The sequence below is a fragment of the Lampetra fluviatilis genome, chromosome 27, assembly GCF_964198595.1.
Source record: "Lampetra fluviatilis chromosome 27, kcLamFluv1.1, whole genome shotgun sequence".
In the NCBI taxonomy this organism is placed as follows: domain Eukaryota; kingdom Metazoa; phylum Chordata; class Hyperoartia; order Petromyzontiformes; family Petromyzontidae; genus Lampetra; species Lampetra fluviatilis.
This window is the reverse complement of record NC_136301.1, coordinates 1759128-1784573: the sequence shown is the minus strand read 5'-3', so window position 1 is coordinate 1784573 and position 25446 is coordinate 1759128. Positions and strand designations below refer to the sequence as shown.

The 25446-nt window shown below is 48.9% G+C and overlaps 1 protein-coding gene across 2 annotated transcripts in view; it reads left to right on the top strand.

The window, feature by feature from the left end:
• LOC144942261 (uncharacterized) overlaps positions 1–23200 on the top strand; it is a 43772-nt gene extending 20572 nt beyond the window's left edge. For both annotated transcript variants that reach the window (XM_078869006.1, XM_078869007.1), the window contains 12 exons: positions 7664–8350; positions 8902–9005; positions 10088–10190; positions 11490–11564; positions 12864–12950; positions 14874–15030; positions 15959–16007; positions 18393–18482; positions 18665–18840; positions 20253–20371; positions 21101–21207; positions 21645–23200. In XM_078869006.1, coding sequence (XP_078725132.1) covers positions 7664–8350; positions 8902–9005; positions 10088–10190; positions 11490–11564; positions 12864–12950; positions 14874–15030; positions 15959–16007; positions 18393–18482; positions 18665–18840; positions 20253–20371; positions 21101–21207; positions 21645–21735 — 1845 coding nt within the window. In that variant the 3' untranslated portion in view covers positions 21736–23200. The remainder of the gene's footprint in view (positions 1–7663; positions 8351–8901; positions 9006–10087; positions 10191–11489; positions 11565–12863; positions 12951–14873; positions 15031–15958; positions 16008–18392; positions 18483–18664; positions 18841–20252; positions 20372–21100; positions 21208–21644) is intronic.
• Positions 23201–25446: the final 2246 nt, after the last annotated feature.

Sequence of the window (25446 nt, the reverse complement as noted above, 5' to 3'; positions counted from 1 at the left end):
AACCAAGATGAAGATTCCCTTCATGTCGCCTTTATAGACTCCTGTGGCTAGTGCTGTTAGCGAGCACCTATAAAGGCTATTTAGGCACACTAAGGGGTGGTCAGCACCACACCCAGCCACCTTTCTCTCCCCAGTGCCGAACTTTACATACGTGGCACTAGGTACTCGCATTAAGTCAACCTGGGGAAGGCCCAGGACTGGTTCCCATATCTCTTGGCACTCATGTTGCCCATGGCCAGGAATCTAACTCAGGTTGGTAGGTTCACAGCATCGTGATTTAACCACTACACCACCACTCCCCTTTGACACAAAGACAAAGATCCCCTGTATAGCCTTAACAGACTGTAGGGGCAAGTACTGTTAGCAAGCACCTATGAAGGCCGGAACGGCACACGAGGGGGTGGGTGGCCAGCACCACGCCCGACCGCCTTTGTCTCCCTAGTGGCAATGTTTGCACACCGCACCAGGTACTCATTTGAGGCTGAGTCGACCTAGGCGAGGCCCGGGACCAGTTCAGATAATCGTCACTGGTGTTGGCCGTGAGCGGGAATCGAACCCGTGTCGCTGGGTTCATAGCGCAGCGCGCTAACCGCTACACTACCGCTCCCCCCCTTTGACACACACACACAAACATACACACCATCAACGCACACTCACGCATGCATGCACACACGAACGCAGGCGCTTCGGATGTCAGAAGGAATGTGCTCTGTGGCTTTGCCCATCTATTTTAGTCTCGCTAGCAATGAGCGTGGCGCCAGCGTGTGTGCTCGTGGTGCCACTGCAAGGGACCTAAGGGGGCCCGGCTTCCCTCCGGCACCGCATCACTGAACTACGTCCGGTTCCATCCGAGTCACACTAATAATCGCAGAGTGGGTGCAGTCATTTGGCAACTGGGTCCATGTTGGGGGGGGTCTCATCCCTGGTCAAATCGACCTTATCCAGCCCGAGGGAGGAATTGAGTGGGCGAGAGATATGCAGGCTTCGTATCGGTGTACTCTCAGAACTAAACTCTTGTCAGGTTTTAAAGTACACATGCGCTCACACAGCACCTGTCTTCCCCTCACAGGCTGTTGTGAGCCATGGAGAATGATTGTACTTGTGTGGTAGTGACTGTGTGTGTGGGTGGCTGGGTGCCTCATTGGCGAGATGTTAAATCCCTTACCCGGTGTGCAGGAGGTCCTGGGTATAATTCTGGCCCTGACGCTTGTAAATTTGGAGTTTTCTTGTTCTCACCGTGGTCGTGTGGTTTCTTCTCGGGGTCCTCTGGCTTTTCCCTCCCAATTTTGAAACACGCATTTATTTGGCTGTTATAAATTTCCAAATGATAAGCCACTTCGTTGTGATAGGTTGCTTCTGAAAAAGAGCAATAAAGTTCAGTGGACTTTACCTGGTAAAATAAAAATAGTTTTAGTGTAATAGTTTAATGTGTTTGCATGGTCATGTTGTGTCTTACTCGAACAGATGGTTAAGGATCCATTGTCCAAAGGGGGTGGTTGTCTGTCTCTCCTTGGGTTGGGAGGGGGGGGCAGCCGTGTGTGTCTCGTCTCACCCCAGAGTGCTTTCCATCTCTAGATTTTTTACCCAGAGTGCTGTGTATCTATAGCCATGGGGGGCTGCCATGAGCCTCTACCCATGGAGCCGTGCGTTTTTACCCAGAATGCCGTGTCCAACCTTGTAGCATGATCTTGTTTAAAGCGAGGGCTACAAAAACTCATCGTCGATATTAGACAAACCTAAAAGAAATGTTGAACACTACACAGTGACGATAATGATCTCCACCATCATAATCGCCACTATACATTTTGATCACCGTCATCTTTAGGACCATTATTATGTCAAATCTTGACTTAAAGCTTTCGTGACTGCAGGAATTAATATTCTTTGGGTCTTTCGGTAAAGCCACGTAGATAGAAAAATAATAAAAATATTACGAAATATTTTCTCCTGCCTCAGTATCTCTCCCGCTATATTTTTTCACCTGATGACGATTGCTTGTGTTGCGATCGAAACGGCGTGATATTTTTTTTATTATTTTCTATCTACGTGGCTTTACCGAAAGACCCAAAGAACATCATGTAATGTTGTTAGAATTTAAAAGGGAGGCTGAGCCTTGAGCAGCGAGCAGGCTGAGCCCTCTCAAGCCCCAAAGATGCTACGGGGCTGTTGTGAATGTCTCAGGGTGCCGTGCGTCTCGTGTCTCAACACAGAGGGCCTTGTGTCTGCCACGCAGGCCTTATTGTAATCGTTGAGGGCATCCTCCGTGTGTCTACTTTCCGGACCAAATGAAACCGAACGTCTGGGCTGTTTGATGCTAGAAGACCTCGCGTATCGCCTCCCACACCCGCACACATGCCACCCACATTGATTTTTGGCAAGCTCATGCATATTCTGAAGTTGTCCCATGCAACACGCAAATAGCAACAGGCGTTTTGCCAAACAACCCGAATTAGATCTGGCAATCGCTCTGTGCTTGTGCGTGCGTACGTATGCACACACACTCACCACCACACGTACACACAGAAATAAGCGCCCATACACATTTTGCCACAAGTACACAGTACTTAGTCATTCACACGCACAGCGATAGGCACGCACAACCACAAGTAGACACGTACACACAGCTACAAGTCCACACATACTCTCCCGCAAGTAGACACACACAAGTTGATACAAATACAGTCAAAACCACATGCACTTACACACAACCACACGTACTCACATATGTACGCAAGCACACATCAATGTACACGCAATTTTCAATACGTATACATGCACAAAGCTGATAGACTTTGGGTGCAACTGGAGTTAGCTGGAACCTACACGTGCACATACTTGCACGCACGTACACAACCATACATATGCATAGTCACAAATACAAAGATACAGCCGTACACAAACACACAACCACCCACATGTGCATGCACAAAGACACAGACACGTACACACAAAATCACACGCACACAGGCACATACAGAGACCCAATATGCAGACAGCCACATGCCATCACACAGCCACTTGTACAAACATACAATGGCACATACACATCTCTTGAACACACCCACACATGTACATAGAGATACACTAATAGCCATACACTTAAAGATACTTACACAAAAGCGATTGAACGGGCACGCACATATCCACCGAAGCAGGCACATACACACAAAGTTATACACAATGACAAGAATCACAAACAAATCACACACAAATACACTCACTTACAAATACATGCATGCACAGCCACCCACACGCACATACAGCTACACACTTAAAACCACAAAACTTACAAAACACAAAGACAAAGATCCCCCACATAGCCTACGTAGGCTGGTGGGGCACTCACTCACAGACAGACACGCACACACGCAGGCACGCACGCATGGATACACAGCCAAGGGACGTAAGCTCACTCGTGAACCAAAATGGATCGGTGCTTGAGATAAGATTAACTGTGATGCCATTTCATCTGAATTTCAATCTTTCCAGAGCAGCGTCAATGAGTGTCGGCAGCGATCGGTCGTGCGCTTCGCGTGGGCAACGACGGCTCGTCCTCACTTCAAATAACCGCGTTTCACGATAAGTGATTCTCCCTTCCTTCGCTTTTGGTTTTATAGCTGTGAGCAGCGTGTCGGTGCTGTGGCGGCGCAGTTACGTAACTCCGTGGGCTCTGCTTTGTGTGTACGTGGTTGCGGCCGGTACGACTTGTGCTTCAAACTTCATAGGCTTAAAAAAAAATGCAAGGAATGTACTTTTAAATGATTTTAGTGTTTTTTGTTGCATTTTCTGTCAAAGGGACACGTCAGGTTTGTGTTTAGAAAATTGAGAATTTATGCGCTTGGCACGCGGAGTGGATTTATTAGTCAAATAGCGGAGTGTGAGGTCCTGGGAGGTGGGAGTGGGGGGGTGGTGGAGTTAAAATTTTACTCTTGAACTCGTTTCTTTTCTTGTAAATATTATACTATAAACATATGCTGCATTCATTCGTGTGTTTTCTTTGAAGCCGCGCTTCAAATAATTTGCTGTACCTTTGCCTAAGCAAAGCCCACTGATCGTGTGAAGGATTTTTAACGCGGGTGTGTGGAGAGGTCCGGTGTTTTCACACCTGATGAAACCACAGCCACTGGTCGGCTATGAAATTAAATATTGAATAACATGCAGGCAGATTGTCACACAGGTTAAGGGGGCTTTTGTACACGGAAAAGGCGGTCTCAGTCAAAGTTTTCCCCAATTTTACGGCCCCTTGCTTCAAACGTTAATTAAAATCTTCACGCGCGCCAGTAACTGATACTCGGTGTCGCTGTCCGTGTTCTTGTCATTGATATTTGTGCCTCGAAAGGATGTCGAGTTTTTTTTACGTAATTTGATGTGATGGTGGTCGGTAGTAGCGCCTTACAGACTCGTCAAAAGGTTGAGGTTTTAGGTAGATTTGCTTTTTTAGATAGTTGTACAATGGTAATTTGTGAACCGGGCATTCATTAGTGTAATTTGACCGATGTTCCTTTAATAGTGCCTTGTCTTGACCTAGATAGATGACCTTTATTTATAACTAAGAGCCCATTGAGACCACGAGTCTCTATAACCCAACTTCACATTCAGCGTCTCCGAGGATCTCGGCTCCATTTTCACTGCGTGTAAACAAAGTTAACGTTCGATTTGCCTCTCCTAGCTTCAGCCGTCTTGTCACCGTAACTTTCATAATTATTCTCAACGAAAAAATACTTTCGCCGGCGAAGCGTGCGAGATGCGTGAGGGCCGCTCTGTGGTCAGCCCTGACTGGAGGGCGGCCGCGCTAAAGAGGTCTGAGGCCGTGACCCAACAGCCCCGGGTGCTGGCATCCGACCGGCTCAGGGTCGGCGGGTCGGGGGTCGGACCGCCAAAGGTGAACGGCGCGTTTTGGGTGGGCGGGACAGCCCTGGGCAGGTCGGAGGTTGCTGACCTCGGACCGGGGTTGAGGGCGGTTAGGGGGCCGGGCAGGGCGGAGGAGGAGACGGTGCAGGGGGTGCGGTCACTGAGGCAGGATCCCGACTTGAGGGGGGAGTTGGCTACGCTGGCGAGGGGCTGCGATTTCGTTCTACCGTCCAGGATCAAGGGTCGCCTCAAAGTCAACTACCAACGTCGCAGCGCCGAGGTGCGTGCATCTCACCGCACACATAGCCACGGCCGTGGTAGGGGTCGTGTTTTAACCCCATTGGGGTCCTAACACTATGGATTCTCCAGATTATAAGACCTTCCAGAAAGGAAGACTCATTACAAAACTTGTGCCCCGTGTTAATACAATTACACAAATATGAGTGCACACACATGCACCAACCGGAAGACAATGCGCACCTCCACCTTTTGCTTTATATTATGGGGGGAAAGTGCATCTTATAACCCGGAGGCATATATTATTTAGACCCCAGAGTAAATAAACGATAACTGATCACACTGGGGTATGAATACTATATAGGGTTACAGTTACGGTTTGGGTGTCCACCCAAAGTTTCTAACAACCTTGTTCAAATTAGCCTTTGTCTATTTAAAGGTACAATACTAATAGGCTAACGCTCAACATCATTACAGCTATGAGAATAGGAGAATGATCCAAAGTGACTGGAGTGTTAAACTACCATGGGAGGGGACGTGGATGATATGTAGTATTTTGACCCCAGGTTCAGAATTCTATGGGGGTCAATATATTAATTCACAGTGGTCCTTAATAGGCATTCTCTAATCGGCACGTTCATTGACAGTAGAATTTTCATCAATTATATTCAGAATCTCTTCGATTACAAAAGTCACAGAATCGATGATAGAATCCGGTTCAGTTGTAGTAACAACCAAACCGATTGGCACACTCGCGCGCAAACGTTCAAATCGCACTGCGTGTTATAACGTCATAAGGCACCAGTGGCAGTGCTCACCATTGACCTCGTGGTACATTCCAACAGACTCACACACACACAGGGCTGGACTTTTCAATCAACATTTCAATATGGTCGGCAAACTAATAGCTCGTCAATAAAGAAAAAAATTAATTGCGTGCGATTATCAAAAAATGCTAAACAACCCTAATTGCGCTGGCACTCATACTGCAAGGCATTGGAAGGTTCCTGTGTGCATAAATGTATCGTAGAGCTGGCTTGTTTATTATTTTAGTAAACCATTAGCCGACCAATTATGGCTTCGATTACTCAACTCATTGGACAGCAATGAGTTGAGTAAAGTGTCACTTCTGTCACCACATGTGGCACTGGACAGGAGGTGGTGGTGGGCAGCGTTTTGTGACGCCATCGTAATCATCAGCCACGTCACGCGAGGTGTGTCTCGTAGGAGGTTTCCTGCCTTGGGGGGGGGGGTGCAGGATGCAGGCCAGTCGACATTTCTAAAGGGGCCCGAGTAATCTGCTGCAAAAACAGAACTCATTGCTAATTTTAGTCGATTCACCGAGAAAAAGAGCCCAGCTATAGGTGCGTTAGCCATATACCGATTCCCACCCCCCCCCCCCTGCTAGAGATTCGATGAATTGTCACGATTTGGGGTGATGATTCTGTTGGATTTTGTTTGGTAGTCTCGTTTTTAGCATCTCTTGTTTGTAATGCTTTTCTTAATTTCTTTCCATTTCGTGTGTGCAGTTGATGCACGCACGATTCGTTGCGTGTGTCACGAGTACGAGAATACATTTGAATCAATGCTCAGTAACGTGCCCATCACGACCGTCTGCTGATGAGTCAAAACTTGTGAAGTGTATGTGTCTCTTTCGATTTAAAGCTTTCGTGACTGCAGGGATCATCTTCTTGGTTCTTTCGGTAAAGTCGTGTAGAAGGGAAATAATAAAATAATGAAAATAAAGCAATAAAATGAAATATTAATATAATAATATAATTTTATTGTTTTATTTGTATTATTTTATTATTTCCCTTCTACGTGACTTTACCAAAAGAACCAAGAAGATGTATGTGTCTCGCTCCGCAAATGAGTGTGGGGCAGCATACCATCTCTGTAGCCCCATGCCAGCAGTGGAAATTCCACAGTCCTCTGGTGGGGGTTGGTTTTTCCACAAAGTGGTACTGAATTTTTTTATAGAACAGGAGGGATTATGATGATGGTCATGATGATTGGCTGGGTTGATCCTTGTCCCGGGTTTTAACGGGAAACTTTTTGCATGTTCCACGTTCGTATGATGGGGGCTGGTGTTTCCACAACCTGTTCCTACTAATTTTAGTGAACCAGAGGGATGATGATGATGATGATAATAGGCTGAGTTGAAGCTTGACTTGGGTTCGAAATTACAAGTTTTTCCTTTGTGAGAAGAGCTAACTTAACACGGCGACACCCGGCCGGTTTGACCAATGCAGGATTTTTCAAACGTTATTCCTTGTAACTCACCATGGCTTGTCTTTCCACCTTTACAAAATTGAGCTGGAACACGTTGCACAAACCTGATGATTGCTAAACAGCGCTCTCTGCGTCTCGTGAGACTCCAATTATAAATGTGGAGATGACAGCGCTGACGATATAATGCTATGACGACAATCGTGGTTATGATGAGGACAACAATTATACGATGAAAATGTTGTTGATTGTAATGATGACCACAATGATTATATGATGATAATGATGGCAACAGCGATTACAGTGATGTTGACGTATGCGTATCTCTGAATTCCCTCATGCGCAGGAAACCCGAGAGGAGTCACAACCCGAACCGGTCCTGCACAATCACCTCCCGCATGCTCCGGATCCTGACCCACACCCTCCGAGCTCCCGGATTCACAGCCTCAGCTCTTTCAGAAGCCCTGGGGAATCCGTTCTTCACACTCCAGTCTCCTCGACGCGCAAGTCCCCAGCTCCAGCGCTGCGAGGATGGAACTCGCGGGGGCCGACGCCACAGAGCGTCCTCATCTCCGAACCAGCGCCACCTCCGCCGCCGCCACCACCAGCTGCGGTCGTTCAAAACAGTCCGGATCCAGATTTGCAAATTCCGATCGCCTTTGCACAAGTGCCCAAGCCGGCGAGTCCAGGCCGGGAGGGAGTGGAGAAGCAGGGAGGTGCTGCCGGCGCCGTTGTTGTGATCTCATCCACTGTGCCTCCTGCACCGGATTCAAACAGTCTCCGTCCCGGTTACGAAACCCGGAATCTGGAATCTGGAGTTTCGCTTCATGATGCGGAGTCCGCTGTGGGTTTTCACGCGAGCTTGCTGTCCAGTGACGATGATGTCGGCAAAGGCGAAAGATTTGGCAAAGGAGGTGGCGGTGGAGCTAGCAGTGATGAGGATCTGAGTGGGGTGATGATTGCTTTGAAGGAGGTCTTCGGAGCCCTGCCTGGTGGGAGAGCCTATCTGGAAAACATGACGGATGTCACAAAGGTGCGCTGACGGGTCGATGTGTTCTATTTGTGTATGTCCATACATGTTCACGCGTGTCTTTGTTTTTCGTACATCATCGGTATCTACTGCACTTTTTCATGTTAAAATTGAGCATTCCCTGGGCCATGGAGGATGTGTATAGTGAGTTTTGGAGTCGGCACGTTGTGTCCATGTGTGTCTGTGTGTGTTCACTGTATATGGGGAGCGGTAGTATCGCAGTTAGTGTGCTGTGCTGCGAAAGAATCATGGAGAGACTCATGTTGGCAATTCAATGGAGAGAAAGATGAATGCATGAATATGAGAGCACAAATCAGAGACATGTTGACAACTGTAAAAAAAATGTAAGTGGTCTTGGGTAGGCCACATTATGGCTAGAAGGTTTGACGATGGCTGACGAACGAGACTAGCAATGGAATGGCATCCATGCGCAAGAGCAAGCGGGATTATAGCGTCACAAGACCTTGCAGGATGGCAACGGCATGGGGAGGCCTCCATCTAGCAGTGGATGGACCCTGGCTGACGAGCTTTCCCTGTTGTGACGAGGTGTGCAGGCGTGCAGGTGCTGCCCCTACTGGAGAGTTGCCCTCTTCCTCGCCGCCCATGGGGAGGAGACTGGATTCGTTACCATGGAAACCTTCACCCTGACCTGGTTACGGTGAGGGCTGCTCGACTTCCCAGCATGCAGTGGGCTCAAACAGGGTCTCGCCTTCCCAAAATTCACCACAATAAATGAAGACTCGCATACCCAGCATGCACTAGGCGTAACAAGGGCTGTTAAAGATCCGGTGATGTCATTCGGAAAAAAGTAGGCCATTGTGTGCCGGTGTCATGGTCTAATTAAATAAATTACCTGAAAAGTACTCAATTGAGATTACACACAGCACCAACATTGCTCCCAACTGGCACACTATACAACATCAGTAACATTTAGTGACTTCACAATAGCCCCGTGCTATGAGAATGGCGCAAATACCAAATCTAAATTATTATTACGTGCCACGCTTAAGACGATTACAAGTATGCACATGGGTACAATCATGTGCACAAGCAAGCGATATTTGCGATGTTGGCAAAACAAGTGTGTATATGCAAAAGTGTGAGAGCGCAAATGAGTGAGAAGAAACGTGTGTATGGGCATGTGTATGAGAGACCAAGTGAGCGCCCATCCTCGCCACATCGTCCACCATAAGGTGACGGGGACGAGTGTATTTTTGCGTATGGGTTTGTGTTCAAGTGTGAGCGTGGGAGTGAGTTAGTAAGTGGTTGAGTGTGTATGAGTGAGTCGTTCAGGGTGTGCATGAGTGCGTGTGTGTGAACGTGTGCGTGAGTACGTGTGCGATTGTGTGAGTGTGTGAGTGTGGGGAGCGATAGTGTAGCGGGGAGCGATAGTGTAGTGGTTAGCGCATTGCGCTAATCAAGTTCGATTCCTGCCCATGGCCAACAACAGTTACGATTATCTGAAACGGTCATGGACCTCCCCTGGTCGACTCAGCCTCAAATGAGTACCTCGTGTGGTGTGTAAACATCACCACTGGGGAGACAAAGGCGGCCGAGCGTGGTGTTGGCCATCCACCACCTTGTGTGCCGTGCCAGCCTTCAAAGGAGCTCGCTAACAACACTTGCCCCAAAAGTCTTTTTAAGGCGGTATGGGGGATCTTTGTCTTTGTGTCTGTATGAGTGATTGTGTGTGTGTAAGCGACTGAGCGAGCGAGCCTTACAGCAACTTGTCCACCACAGGGTGACGCGAGCGAGTGAGGATGACGCGGCGAGGTTCGTGTCGCTCCTGGCTCGGCCCGGGATGGCTGGACTCACCCAGGAAGACTTCATCCCCCTTGTGCAGGTGCGGAAGTGGATAACACAGAGCTACTTCTGAGATCTATTCAAATGACGTGTGGTCCACACAGTAGGGGCGACATATTCAGAGTCACCTTGCTACAGAGATTAACGCTCGTTCAAATTGTCACATTACGATCAAAACGATATTTTTTATTTTCCCAGTTGGCATTGAGCCAAAATAGGTATCGAGCCAAATTCACTGTGATAGGTTTTATTGTGCAGTCATTGATGACTGGGCTGAGACCTTTAACTCTCTACACTTGAGAACCCTCGGTTTAAATCATAGACTATAATACTGGTAGGAACCACCTGGTTCCACCAGCCCACAGGGGATTATTTTGTCCGTCCGTCGTGCATCCAAAAATGGGAGGGGTGGGGCTGGGTGGAGAGGGGAGGGTGGGGAGGGGCTGGGTGGGGAGGGGAGGGTGGGGAGGGGCTGGGTGGGGAGGGTGGGGCTGGGTGGGGGGTGGGAGCGGTGGGGCTGGGTGGGGAGGGGCTGGTCACCCTGTGGTGCCCTTATAAAACTCAACGTTTAACCTACTCACGCCGGCTTGTGCCCGCCCTCACAGTCGGCCATATTTGCGGAATACACCACGCCGCCGTTGACCCTGGCCATTGACCGAGCAACCCAACGTTCCTACCAGCTCCCTCGGCAGGAATGTGTTTTAAACCGAGGGTCTCAGCGGTGCTCGCTCAACATTCTAACCTCTTGAGAAACCTGGCCACCTCTACAACTCAACTGGAGATGATGACGACGACGACGATGATGATGGTAGCGATGGTTGTATATGATATTTATGATGATGATAGCTATGAAACATATAGTGATGCATTGATTCATACATTTAAATCGATTCTAATGCTCAGGATACGTGCATTGAATCACGTGCATCAGAGCTGATTATATACAGCATTTGAAAATTATATACAAAATAATTTATGTTGCGTTTAAGTGCAACTTCATTTCCAAACACTTTACAGGGGGAAGATATGTTTTGTTGTTAAGTTCACATGAAAACAAGTGGGTCTTCAGTCTTAACTTGAACAAGGGCAAAGCCTGCATGATTTTCAAGAGGAAGTGAATTCCAGACAACAAGAGCAGAAACTGAGAAGGAGCGACTTGGAACAAAGGTTGACTGTGGGCTTTGTAAGAATTTAACAAATGTTACATTCACCCTTTTCAGGCTATAAAACTGTGCTAACGATGCAGAAAAAAACCTAGTTCAAGATAGCCTCGTGTAAAACGACACAAAATCTCAACCCAGGTGATGATGATGATGGCGAGTGCTTTCATGTATTCTAGGACATTGTGGACACTCATCCAGGGCTGGCCTTTCTAAAAGAAGCTCCAGAGTTTCACTCGCGTTATATAACTACGGTAAGGCACACACGGGCATGCACATGCACACAAAGATCCCCTGTGTAGCCTTTAACGGACTGTTGGGACAAGTGCTGTGAGCGAAGCCGACATGGCACACGAGGGGGTGATGTAGCCAGCACCACGCCCAACCACCTTTGTCTCCCCAATGCTGATGTTTATACACCGCACCAGTTACTCAATTAAGGCTGAGTACTAACTAAACTATACTAAACTATTTTTTATTTTACCAGGTAAGGTCCACTGAGCTGTACAGCTCTTTTTCAGAAGCGACCTGGCCACAAATGATAGCTCAACGAAGTGGCTTATCGTGTGGAAATTGATAGCAGTCAAATACTCTAAATGCATGTTTCTAAATGTGAAGGAAAGAACTGGAGGACCCGGAGAAAAATCCACACAACCTTGGGGAGAACGTGCAAACTCCAAATATACCGGTGTCAGGGTTTCGATTTAAAGCTTTCGTGACTGCAGGGATTCATCTTCTTGGTTCTTTCGGTAAAGTCACGTTCTACGTGAGAACCAAGAAGGTGTCAGGGTTGTTAACATCTCGCCACTAATTTTCGATTTAAAGTTCTCACCACTAAGTCGACCTAGCCGAGGGCCAGGACCAATTCAGATAATTGTCACCGATGTTGGTCGTGAGCGAGTTCGTAGCGGAACGCGCTAACCACTGCACTGCCACTCCCCACACATGCACACGTACACACACGAAAACGAATAACAGCTGCCACCCTCCACTAAGTGTTGGTGACACCACCACAGCACCTGTGCAATAGGTCACAGGACACACCCAGATGTTATGGGTTAACTGACCAGGGTGACTGATGCTCGCGCACACACACACAGAGCCGAAACACTGTTTTTGTGGGTGTCCCTCAACATGCTTATTATTATTCTTGGTTCTTTCGGTAAAGTCACGTAGAAGGGAAATAATAAAATAATAATAAATTCCTATTTTCTTGCTGTGGATTTCACACTTGATGATGATTGCTTGTGTTGCAGTCGAAACGTCGTGATCATTTTTATTTATCTATTATTTCCCTTCTACGTGACTTTACCGAAAGAACCAAGAATATGAATCCCTGCAGTCACGAAAGCTTTAAATCAAAATGCTTATGATTGTGTGTGTATGTATACATGTTTTTGTGATGATGTATTTATACACTGCTGTTATCCGGGTGTGCATATATGCATGTGTGCATGCATGTGTGTGTGTGCGTGTATGCACCTGCAATCACGTGTGTGTACGTGCAGATATGTTTATGTGTGTGCGCATATGTTTGTGTTCATTATCCCTAGGTTATCCAAAGAATATTTTACACAGTCAACCGATCGTGGAGTGGACGAATTACAGTTAACGAGCTCAGGAGAAGTAACTTCCTTCAAGTAAATAACATCACAATCATCATCACATTCATCATCAGTAGCAGCACCTTAGTCATCATGGTCTTTAGCATCACAATCGTTATTATCATTATGTAATTACCACCACCATAAAATCAATGTTATATCACAACAAGCATAGTAATCATAACCGCAAATTTTATCATCTCCACAAACATTGTTATTACCATCGTCATCCGCATTACCACCACCAATCGCCACTGACTTATCACATTCACCATAACCACCACCAACTTTTACAACCACTATCATCATCTTTGTCAAAACAAGCATCACCATCACAACCTTTTTCAGTGCAACCGTCCCCATTATGGATGTAAGGATTAATACATTTGTGGTGCTGAACTTCACGCGGACAACTTCTTCCTTTTCTGTCGTCACTTTATTTCCAAACTCAGCACATTTCGCCACCACTCTCCAGCGCGTTCTCCGCTCCCTCGCTCGCTCCGTTCCTCCCTCTCTCTCTCTCCGTCTCTCCCGACTCCCCTCTCTGCTTCTCCGCCCCACTCCAGCCGTCGCTCTCTCTCGGCTTCTCCGTCTCACTTCGACTGTCTCTCTCGTTCCCGTTCCACTGCTAGCCTATCCGTCCTCTCGTCACCTCTTCTTCCCCTGCTCCACCGCTACCCTATTCTACCTCTCGTATCTTCCTCGTCTCCGTCTCTACTGCTACCCTACAATTCTTATTCTCCCCCACCGCTACCCTACACTTCTTCTTCTACTCCACTGCTACCCTACACTTCTTCTTCTACTCCACTGCTACCCTACACTTCTTCTTCTACTCCACTGCTACCCTACACTTCTTCTTCTACTCCACCGCTACCCTACACTTCTTCTTCTACTCCACTGCTACCCTACACTTCTTCTTCTCCTCCACTGCTACCCTACACTTCTTCTTCTACTCCACTGCTACCCTACACTTCTTCTTCTACTCCACCGCTACCCTACACTTCTTCTTCTACTCCACTGCTACCCTACACTTCTTCTTCTCCTCCACTGCTACCCTACACTTCTTCTTCTACTCCACTGCTACCCTACACTTCTTCTTCTACTCCACTGCTACCCTACACTTCTTCTTCTACTCCACTGCTACCCTACACTTCTTCTTCTACTCCACTGCTACCCTACACTTCTTCTTCTCCTCCACTGCTACCCTACACTTCTTCTTCTACTCCACTGCTACCCTACACTTCTTCTTCTACTCCACTGCTACCCTACACTTCTTCTTCTACTCCACTGCTACCCTACACTTCTTCTTCTACTCCACTGCTACCCTACACTTCTTCTTCTACTCCACTGCTACCCTACACTTCTTCTTCTACTCCACTGCTACCCTATACTTCTTCTCATGGCTTCTTCTGCTCCGACCGTCTCCGTCCAGCTCCCAGCACAACTCCCGGTCTTACTCTCACGCTCCCGTATTTATCCCCGTCCCTATTAATTTCCAATTAATTAACTGGCGTCCCCCCAACGCCCCGCTCCCCTGGCCCCCCCGCCGCCACCTGTTCCCATTCCCAGACTTACAGGCGCCACCTTGTCCCTGACAACAACAACAACCGGCCAATCACTGCCCTGCATCCCATAATTGCCTAACGGGCCGTCTCCGTCCAGCCGTTGTCCCTCAGCAACAGCAGCATGTCCCGATACGACCCCACTGTCCCCAACCCGCACGTGTTTACAATTAACCCCCTTGGCGCGCGTTAAACCACTACACATTGATTAACTAGAATCGATTGTTAAGCTTACAACATGCTGTGTTTTACAAGGGAACTGCTTCATCCGCCGGCTTGTTGCGTCGATTACCGGCGCGGCAAGTGGCCAGCAAAAGGCTCGGCCCGATGCACTAACCTCACAGAACAATCGTTTTGTTCCTTCTGCCTCCACCGCCATGCTGCGTGACGTGGCTAGACGCTGGCGCTGGTGGCGGAAGAAGACGACATCAACCAGGTGACAGAATACTTCTCGTACGAGCACTTCTATGTCATCTACTGCAAGTTCTGGGAGCTGGACACCGACCACGACCTCTACATCAGTGCCAGCGACCTGGCGCGGCATAGCGACGGAGGTAACACATGCCTCGCCCGTTTCAACTAGACACGTCCGATTAGCACGGTGGACTACGTATGGTGCGAAAGAAGTTCCAACATACATGCATGTATAGATTTGGGGGTTCATGATGGCTGTGTCAGAGACACATTCAGTTCCCTGGGTTCAAATTCAGGTTTCAGATGCGTAGTGAGTTGATGGTCTCAGCCCAGTCGCTCCTGACTACATGAAAAAATGCACCACCTCCGATTAGCACGGTCGGCTATGTACCGCGTGAAAGAAGTTCAACATACGTACATACATCACATTCAATTGAGTTCTGGACTTAATGTGTCAGTGGTCTTGGGCAGTCGCTAGAAGGGATGATGGCCCGGTGGTCGAGGCTTAATGATGTAATGTCAGCCAAAGGAGTGGGCACACGCCCGATAAAGAGTCAACAGCGTAGATGGTGCTATGAGATTGGCTCGTGTGCGGGTGCTGGGTGGATTGTTGCATCAAGTGAGCGTAAGAGATGGTGACAGTTTCGATTTAAAGCTTTCGTGACTGCAGGGGTTCATCTTCTTGGTTCTTTTGGTAAAGTCACGTAGAAGGGAAGTAATAAAATAATAAAAATGAAACATAATAAAATAATTCTCACGACGTTTCGGCCACAACGCAAGCAGCCGTCCCCCGACAGACGTGGTCTTCACCTGAGGACGGCTGCTTGCGTTGTGGCCGAAACGTGGTGAGAATTATTTTATTATGTTTTGTTTTTATTATTTTATTACTTCCCTTCTACGTGACTTTACCGAAAGAACCAATAAGATGGTGACAGTTTGAAGGAAGGGGGCTTCATACAGCAGTGGATAGGTCTGCAAAAATGTGGCAAGTGTATCCAAAGAAATAGGCGAGTACACACAGTACGACGAACGTGCATCCTAATGTGCATCTTCCTTCTCCCATTTCAGCTATTTCCAGTTGCATGATTCACAGGATCTTCTCTGGGGCGGTTACACGGTAAGTGAGTCTGCCTGAGTGTGTGTCTGACTATAACAAAACTTTGCCCATGGAAGGTTTTCCCATTGTGGATTTGACCATTTGCACAAAATTTTTGAGGTACAGTTCACAATCGCTCCCTTTTTGCTCGACGATTTTGACGTTAGATTTCTGTACAGTACACATGGTAAAGAGTTACTCTACAGGTGCTCTAACTGCACTCTGCTCACAATAATGCTGCTGCAGAAGAATACACATGCCATCATCATCATCCATCGTAATTTAAAATGTTTAGTTATTTTATTAAACTGCGTAATATTTACTGTACAGGTCATTAACATGTTTATTTTCAAATTTACGTGTCCAGGACTGTACACGCCATTCTTTTATTTTCATTCTATACGTTGACTGTACAAATTATATTTAACACTGGGGAGAATTATAATAATGTTTTACTTGAAAGAAAAACTTCACGTTTCACGTTTGGGTTAATGTAGGGTTACATAAAATACAATAGAGGGGGGGGGGGGTGGTGCCTTTCGAGTTTGCGGATCGAGGATATGCCAACTGCTGATGTTTTCAAGAATGTAACTCCCGCAATGGGGAAAGGTTTTAGTGTGTCTTGAGTGTTGTGTCTTTGCATGTGTGGGACTTTGTGTGTGTGTGTTTATATATCTGTACGTAACCGCTCAACAAAGATGTCTTGGCGTGCGTTATCTGTGTCAGTTTGTGTTATGAATCTGTCTTTGTGTCTGTGTGTAGATGCACACACATCAGGGGAGTAGTGGGTAGTGGTTAGCCCACGAAGCAGCAAACCCAACCACCCGAGTTATTTTCCCAGCCACGGATAACATCAGATCCGATTATGTGCCTCCCCTAAGTCACCGTGGTCTTGATTGGATATTTGATGTGGTGTGTAAACATCGGCATTGAGGAGATAGAGGCGGCTAGGCATGGTTCTGGCCACACCACCCCCTCATGTACCATGGCAGCTTTCATAGGTGCTTGCGAATAGCACCCACTTGCCCAACGGTCGATATAGGAAACACGGGGCATCTTTGTCTTGAAATGTACGTGTGTGTGTTCCAATGCTCCTATATAACTAAGTGAGCTGGCATTGTAGAGTGATGCCATTCACCCTAGTCTGTTACTCCATAACATCTGTGACTGTCCTGTAACCTCCTGCCAGCGAGCCTCTCCACACTACACCGCTCTAAATAGACTTATTTGTGTGCATGCATTTGTCTGTTGTAATCTTGTCTGTATATGAGTGTGTATGAGTGTGTTCATGTATGTGTAATGTAGCTCTCAGAGACACTATCTTGTTCAGTTATATGTATATGTTTATTATGAATAAAGTCCGACGATTCACTGATAATTAAACGAATAACCGTGAGTTGACTATATACAGCTGGGTAACTTCTGTGACTCTACGCGACGCTCCCCACGTAGTTGGCTTGCTACACAGGAGCGGACGTACAATCGTCACGGAGACAATATGTAACTCTAGCCTTCCAAGACTACAAGGTGCCCAATCCAAGGTGATGAAGACGACCCGCTCCAAGATGACGACGGTGGCGATGACAGTTTCTTGGTTCCCCCACAGCAGCAGCAGCCCAGAGCCCTGTTCCACGCCGGCTTTGATCCACTCCTTGTCCCGGCCACGTCCCTTTCCCCGGACACTCTCTCACCTCATTTGGGCCTGTCTGTCCCTGTCTCAATTATTATTTACGACCACTTGGGTCCCGTGCTATCCTTACGCGTGCCCGTCGCGTCAATTAGTAACCACGGCCATGAGGAGCTGTACTGTTCTTACATATGTGTTTGTGTGTATGTATGTGAGCGACGCTCACAACAACGAGCGGAGCGCCGGGTGGCTAAAGCACAGCAAGTTGGCACAGTAGGGGGCACAGGTGGTGCATCAGCCAGTCATCTCAGTCATCTCAGTCAGTCGACCCGTGGCAACTGGGTCTGCCCCGTGACCTGCCAGCGGGCGTTCGACACTTCACGTGCCCTCAAGGTGCACATGGCCTGGCACAAGCGTCGTGGTGACGTCACCACCACTTAGTGACGAATGGCGGTTGTTGTTGTATTTGCCTTGTTGGCCTTCCCTATCAGGTCTTCCCTGATAAAACTTAACCCCATGGAGTATAAAGTTAAGGGTATACAACTGTTGTGTATGTGCATCTATGTATGCGCATGTGTATACACATGTAAACCTATGTATCGTGTGTATTGTGCTTTGTTTGTTTTTGTACACGGCTGTGGAGGTTTGCATCTGCTGGCCTTCAGAGATGCTCGCTAATAGCATTTGCCCCAACAGCCTGCATAGGCTGTACTGGGGATCTTTGTCTTTGCGTATAAGTATGCATGTGCGTGTGTGTGTGTGTATATGTGTGGTATTAGTGGCTCCATGGCACAGCAGGCCGGACGCATGAGCTATGCTGATTTCGTGTGGTTCCTGTTGTCGGAGGAGGACAAACGGACACCCACCAGGTACACGCATGCGCATGAACGCACACGTCCACTGTACGGCGTGTACCCGTGGCACTCGGTCGCTCTTATCGTCTCCCCCAACTCCCTTCACGTTAACCCCTCGTCTCTTCCTCGCACTCCCCCTTCCTCCATACGCGCATCATCCCCCTCCCTCATTCCCTCTGCTCTCTCGGCTCCCCCAGCATCGAGTACTGGTTTCGGTGCCTGGACCTGGATGGGGACGGCGTGCTGTCTCTCTACGAGCTCGAGCACTTCTACAGTGAGCAGGCGCAGCGCATGGAAGTGCTGGGCATCGAGCCGCTGCCCTTCTGCGACTGCGTCTGCCAGATGCTCGACCTCGTCAAGCCCGTTCGGCCAGGTGTTACACTCGCTCACTCACTCGCACTCACTCGTTGCACTTGTATGCTTATACTGGTAGGAACCTCCTGGTTACACCAGCCCACAGGGGATTATTGTGTCTGTACGTCCGTCGTGCATCCAAAAATGGGAGGGGTGGGGGTGGGTGGAGAGGGGAGGGTGGGGAGGGGCTGAGTGGGGAGGGTGGGGAGGGTGGGGAGGGGCTGGGTGGGGAGGGTGGGGCTGGGTGGGGCTGGGTGGGGAGGGGCTGGTCACCCCGTGGTGCCCTTATAAAACTCAACGTTTGACCTACTCACGCCGGCTTGTGCCCGCCCTCACAGTCGGGCATATTAGCGGAATACACCACGCCGCCGTTGACCCTGGCCATTGTCCGCGCAACCCAACGTTCCTACCAGCTCCCTCCGCAGGACAATGTGTTTGGCTTGCTCACCGTCTCGGGCACTCGCTGTATCCTATGTGCACGGTTGTCCAATTACCCACTTGCTCGCTCACTTTTGCACTCACTAGCGCGTTCATAGCTCAAGAGCTCGGCGTCTGACGTGCACTTCCCAGTAGACTCGCCCACTTGTTCACTTGTGCACACTCGAGTGTGCTCATGTGCACAGCAGCTCGCTTACTCACTGGTGCATGTATCTCTAATACGTTTGCACACAAACTGTTATGCTTTCCATCTCACCCACACACTCACCAGAACAACACCCGCCATTCGCCACAAAGTGACAGTGATTGTCACCACAGTGCCTGGGTCAGGCCAGGTGCACTTGGAGGCCACGTGAAGTGTCGATGGCTCGTTGACAGGTCATGGGATAAAGGTGCCATGAGTTGACTAAGATGACTGGCAGATACACCAGCTGTGCCTCCAACTGTACCAAATTGCTGCATTTTAGCCACCCGGCACTCTGCACTCACTAGTGCACTAGCTCACCCACACACTTACTAGCACACTATCTCAGCTGCACACTCACTAGCGCACTATTTTACCCACACACTCACTAGTGCACTAGCTCACCCACACACTTACTAGCACACTATCTCAGCTGCACACTCACTAGCGCACTATTTTACCCACACACTCACTAGTGCACTAGCTCACCCACACACTTACTAGCACACTATCTCAGCTGCACACTCACTAGCGCACTATTTTACCCACACACTCACTAGTGCACTAGCTCACCCACACACTTACTAGCACACTATCTCAGCTGCACACTCACTAGCGCACTATTTTACCCACACACTCACTAGTGCACTAGCTCACCCACACACTTACTAGCACACTATCTCAGCTGCACACTCACTAGCGCACTATTTTACCCACACACTCACTAGTGCACTCTCACTTGCATACTCACCAGCGATTATCGACGCATGTTTGTGTGCGCGTGCGTGCACCTGCCTGCGTGCGTGCAGCGTGCGTGACGTTGGGAGACCTCAAACGTTGTAAAATGTCGCACATTTTCCTGGACACATTCTTCAACCTGGAGAAATACCTCGACCGCGAGCAGAGGGAGCCGTTCGCCATCACCCGGGTACGTCAACACACACAAAGATTCCCCATGCAGCCTTTACCAGACTGCTGGGGCAAGGGCTGTTAGTGAGCACCGATGAAGGCCGGCACTGCACACGAAGGGATGTGTGGCCAACACCCTGCCCTGGACGCCTTGGTCTCCCCAAGTCAGCCTTGGGAAAGCCCAGGACCGGTTTCAATATGCGCCACTGTTATTGGTCATGCGCGGGAATCGAACTCGGGTCACCGGGCTTGTAACGCAATTCGCTAAACCACTTCACGACTGCTCCCCCACGTACGCGTACACACACTGGCCAACAAGCGATTGTGAGAGAAGGAATGAGTGACCAAGCAAGTGTGCGAGTTTTGATCGTGCGAGAGAGCCTGTGCATGAAAACGAGAGTGTGATTGAGTGAGAAGTGATGCAAAGTGAGTGATCGGATGAGTGAGAGAATGATGGAGTAAGAGTAATTGAGTGATCGAGAGGGTGAGCAATTGAGACGGTGAGCGATCGAGCGAATGAGCGATCGAGACAATGATTGAGTTGGTGAGCGATCGAGTGAGTTAGTGAGCGAACGAGTGTACGAGTGCCATTGTACTTGTACGAGAGCTACGTGTGCACACGCTGTGGCCGGCCTTAATAGGTGCTCGCTAACATCTCTCGTCCCAACAGTGTTAGTGAGTGAGCATGCAGTTGAGTGAGCGAGCGTTTAAGTCAGCGTTCTCCGTGCTGGCGGCCGTGCGTGCGCAGGATTTGGATGGAGACGCACCCGAACTGTCCGACTGGGAGCGTTACGCCATGGAGGAGTACGAGATGCTGGTTGCCAAAGAGTCCGAGGCGGATCAGCTCACCAAGGGGTGCGGATGTTGCGTTTGCGACGGTGATGTTTCTCACTGCGACTGTGTCAGTAGTTGGCACATTCGCGATTGTGTTGTCACTCACTGCGAGATCATCAGTGGTTGTGACGTTAGTAATTGTGCTGTTAGTGGTTGCGACTATGTTGGGTTGCCGTGGTGGCGAGATGTTAACTACCTCGCTTGGTGTTCAGGCGGTCATGGGTTTGATCCCGACCCCGACGCCTGTATATTTGGAGTCTGCATGTTCTCCTTGTGGTCGTGGCTTTTCCCTCCACGTAAACATTTTGGCTGCTAAAAATGTCCACGTAAGCCACATTGTTGAGCTATCATTTGTGGCCAGGTTATTTCTGAATAAGAACTAAATATAGAGCTCAGTGGGCCTTACCTGGTAGTAAAATGTTTTTTTTATTATTCTCATTTTGAACAACCCCTTCCAGGACGTCCGACGAAGACATCGACGATGAAGACGACATCCTGGCGGCCGCGGAACTCGCCGGCGAAATTAGCGGCCTCAGCACACAGAGCTGACGGTGACAAGAAACTCCCTCCTCCTCCTCCACAATCCACGTCATTGCCACTCCACCAACATGCACTTATTTTTCCTACAACCCTCGACCACCAGCTTCCATGGCATTTGAGGGCAGGACGATCAGGGAATGCAATCCTCTCCAAGGATATCTGGGGGAAGTGCCATCCCCTTGGTCAGTTTGAACCTTGAACCGTGTTCTGGCAGTATCTCTACTCGGTCCACAGCTCATCGTAGTAGGTGAGGCTGAGGGCAAGGCTGAGAGCCTGGGCTATAATGCCCGGTTAATCTCGTGTAAGGCTACAACAGCTCCAAGCATTGTTCCATCACAATCGCAGCCCTTTGTGTATGTGACAGACGGATGAACGTGTGGGGGTGTGGAGAGGGGAGGGGAAACCGTACACAATCGTTCCTTCTGTCCATCCGTCGGGAGAAAGCTGGACACGTTTGATAGGCGCTATTGGCGCAACGCGTGAATGGTTAAGCGTGATGCATTACACGCGTGAGGTATGTGTGTGTCGCAGTCCGTATGCGGTATCTCGTACGCAAACTTGACCTGTGTATACACCCGCGTGCCCGTGTTGGAGCTGACAGTTCTGGAAACTCGTGTTTCCGGACTTTTGTATGTTACTGTTATGTTTTTTTCTAAATTATTTTTGTTTTTTTCCTCCCTATCGCCATTACCGTCTTGAGATGAAGGGGGAAAAAAAGGTTTGTTTGGCAACTCTCGCCGAGAGCGGTTGAACATCCGGGGAGGATGGCTGCTGAAGATGACGTCGTGGGAACTACAGTAAAGCCTTGGATTGCGAGCATAATTCGTTCCGGAAACGTGTTTGTAATCCAAAGCACTCGTATATCAAAGCACTCGTACATCAGTTGTGATCACGTGACGCTCGGCAGACAAAGCGTACACACCTACTACTCGTATTGCAAGACCTCGCTCGTTTATCAAATAAATTGCTCATCTTGCAAAACACTCGCAGACCAAGTTACTCGCAATCCAAGGTTTTACTGTACTTACGAACTACCGCGTCAGCTTTCGTGCCCGTTATCGTACAGCTCTCCCGCGTGTTTGGTGGCTGTGGCCCACGAGCCGTTCGACGTGCCGACGTTTTGCGCTGGGAGCTCCTTCAGGAGGCAAATTCGGTTGCCGTTTTGAGAGGAACGCGCAGCAATTTGCAGTTGCAAATGCAGAGGCCGTCGTTGTTGGCAATTTGAATTCGGTTCCTGAAAAAGCGTCCAGATTTCAGTTCGTTCAATGCCCAATGACGTGCGGGAACAGCCATACAAAAAAAACACATGGGAGGGGCTAGACATCTGAAGTCGGTCACTTCAGTTGCGTCGCATCCCCCACGCGAGTGGGCAGCACCACCTCGTATACTATGCAAAGAGTGTTCGGCGCATGACAATCACAGCATCGCTCAATTTAAATAAACGATTTAAGAAAACCACCAGAGTGACGGGTAGATATCTGCGCATGTGCCATCACTTTCACCCATGTTGCTGTACGCTGCTGCAGGGCTCCGCTGTGGGTATTGCAGTACAATCTGTGCTTGTGCTGTACAGTTATGGCTGCACACAAACCCGCACTGACAAGCGTGGTAATGTACAGCAAGATAACCTCCACAACCCATACGGCGTGGGGAGGCCCTCATCCAGTAGTGGCTTGACAAAGCGCTGTACATTTGTACGTACAATTGCAGGTTTGGTCGACCTGTATGAGAAGCAGTGGCTGATCCACGTCGTTCCATGAATGTATGGACAAGGCTGCTTTGGCTTTTCCTGGGCAAAAGTACCGGTTCGACAGTCCAAAGGGGAGGAGAGCATATCCCGACGGGTGCCGTTAAAACAAAAAACTAAACTTGAGCATTTCTCTACCTAGAACCTTCTTTCTGAAAGCAGGCAGATGTCTGAGAGACTTAACCAGCACACGTGGTGAGCTCACAGCCCTGGCCAGTTTTACACGGCCACCCATACACAGAGACCAGCGGGGGGGGGGGGGGGGGGAGGTGAACTTGGGTTTTTGGCCCACATTGGTCCCGCTCGCTCTGCCCACTACTCGCAATTAGCCCTGACCTCTGTCCAAGTAACGTTGGAACGTTTGGCCCAGCGTTGCAGTTTACTGGGACGTGTGGTGGGGCTTGCGTTGCACACGAAGGCACGCGTCGTTGAAGCGGGGGGGGGAGGGGTTGTGTTTTTTATACGTATTCGTTTATTTTTCTTGTAAAAGGCTAATGTTAACACTAGGTCAAAAACACGTTACACTGGGTGTTAATACAATGATCAACGCGGACACGTACACACGGACACGTTATGTCATCACAGCCTGCAAGGTGCCTGTTTGAGGCCTTCACGGGACACGTGTGAGCCAGCACCACGCACAGCCGCACGTCCCCCACGCCCAGCCGCCTTTGTCTCACTCCCACTAATCGTAGTTAATTTGTATCCACACCAAAGCCGCCAACACCACCGCCACAAGAGGTGATACTCATTTAGGGCCGAGTCGACCAAGGCGAGGCCCAGGTCAGGTAAATCTAAGTCAAAGAGTCTATGCACAAATGAGCCTTTGGTGATGCTCATCTTTCTTGGTCAAATTCCAGCAGTAGTGGAAATTCCACATTCCCATGGTAGGACCCAGGTTATCCATAGGACAGATGCTAATTGACCAGTGGTGGTAATGGTAATGCTGCTGGTGGTGGCGATGAGGGTGGTGGTGACAATGGTGGCGGTAATGATGATGGTTGGTGCTGTTAGCTATGAAGGCCAGCACGGTATACGAGGGGGTGGGTGGCCAACAGTCTGTTAAGGCTATACGAGGGATCGTAGTATTTGATGATGGGTGGTGGTGGTTGTCACGGCCAGGAGTTGAACTCAGGTGGTCGGGACAGTGGGGCAATGTGGGCACCACGACCACATCAATACGCACACACAAACCCACACCCCACCATTACGACGATGATTATTAAGTTTAGCTGCCGCGCAACTTGGGCTGTCAAAAAAGATTCAACATCAAAGGTAGCTCTTTAGCAATGCCTCGGAGCCTCAACAACAACCCATCGAAGTGAATGGTAATTATACAAACAAAACAATCGTATCATTACAATGATAGCAATTCACATAATCATCACCGCCAGCAACAATGTGTTCACATCCCAGGTTAGGGAACCTCCGCTCTCCAGACAAATTTTATTTTTGTCACGGTCGTCGTTTCTTTAATAGGGGCCACCAAACCTAAGCAGCTGCAGTCTTCAAAATCTAATTATTTGTTGGTAATTATTGAATGAGTTTTTATTTGAGCAAGTCTTCGGTATCTACAGCACGCTCACCCCCCCCCTCCACTCTTGAGTCGTGTTGCCACTAAAGGGCACGAGGCATGGGTTTGAACTCGTCAGAGGGCGATGGAAGTCGCGTAGCGTGGTGCAGTAGCAACACCTGCACACTCGACAGTAACTACACCACTGGGTAGTCTGGGTCGAGGTGTGGTCGAGTGGTAGTCAGCGGTGTAGTGTGGTTGGCATGCACCCTGGTAAAAGGCATTCATATGCCTCCACTGACCCCCTGGCCCTCATTAAAATTTCCTGTCGCAGCTAAACCTGAATGTAATCTTGTGATTCTCACCTGACAAGAGATGGGCCTGCGACAGGAAAGAGCCCGCTTTGGGACCTCATCTTAACCACGGAGACTCAGAGCCGGAGGAACCGAACTCAAACCCA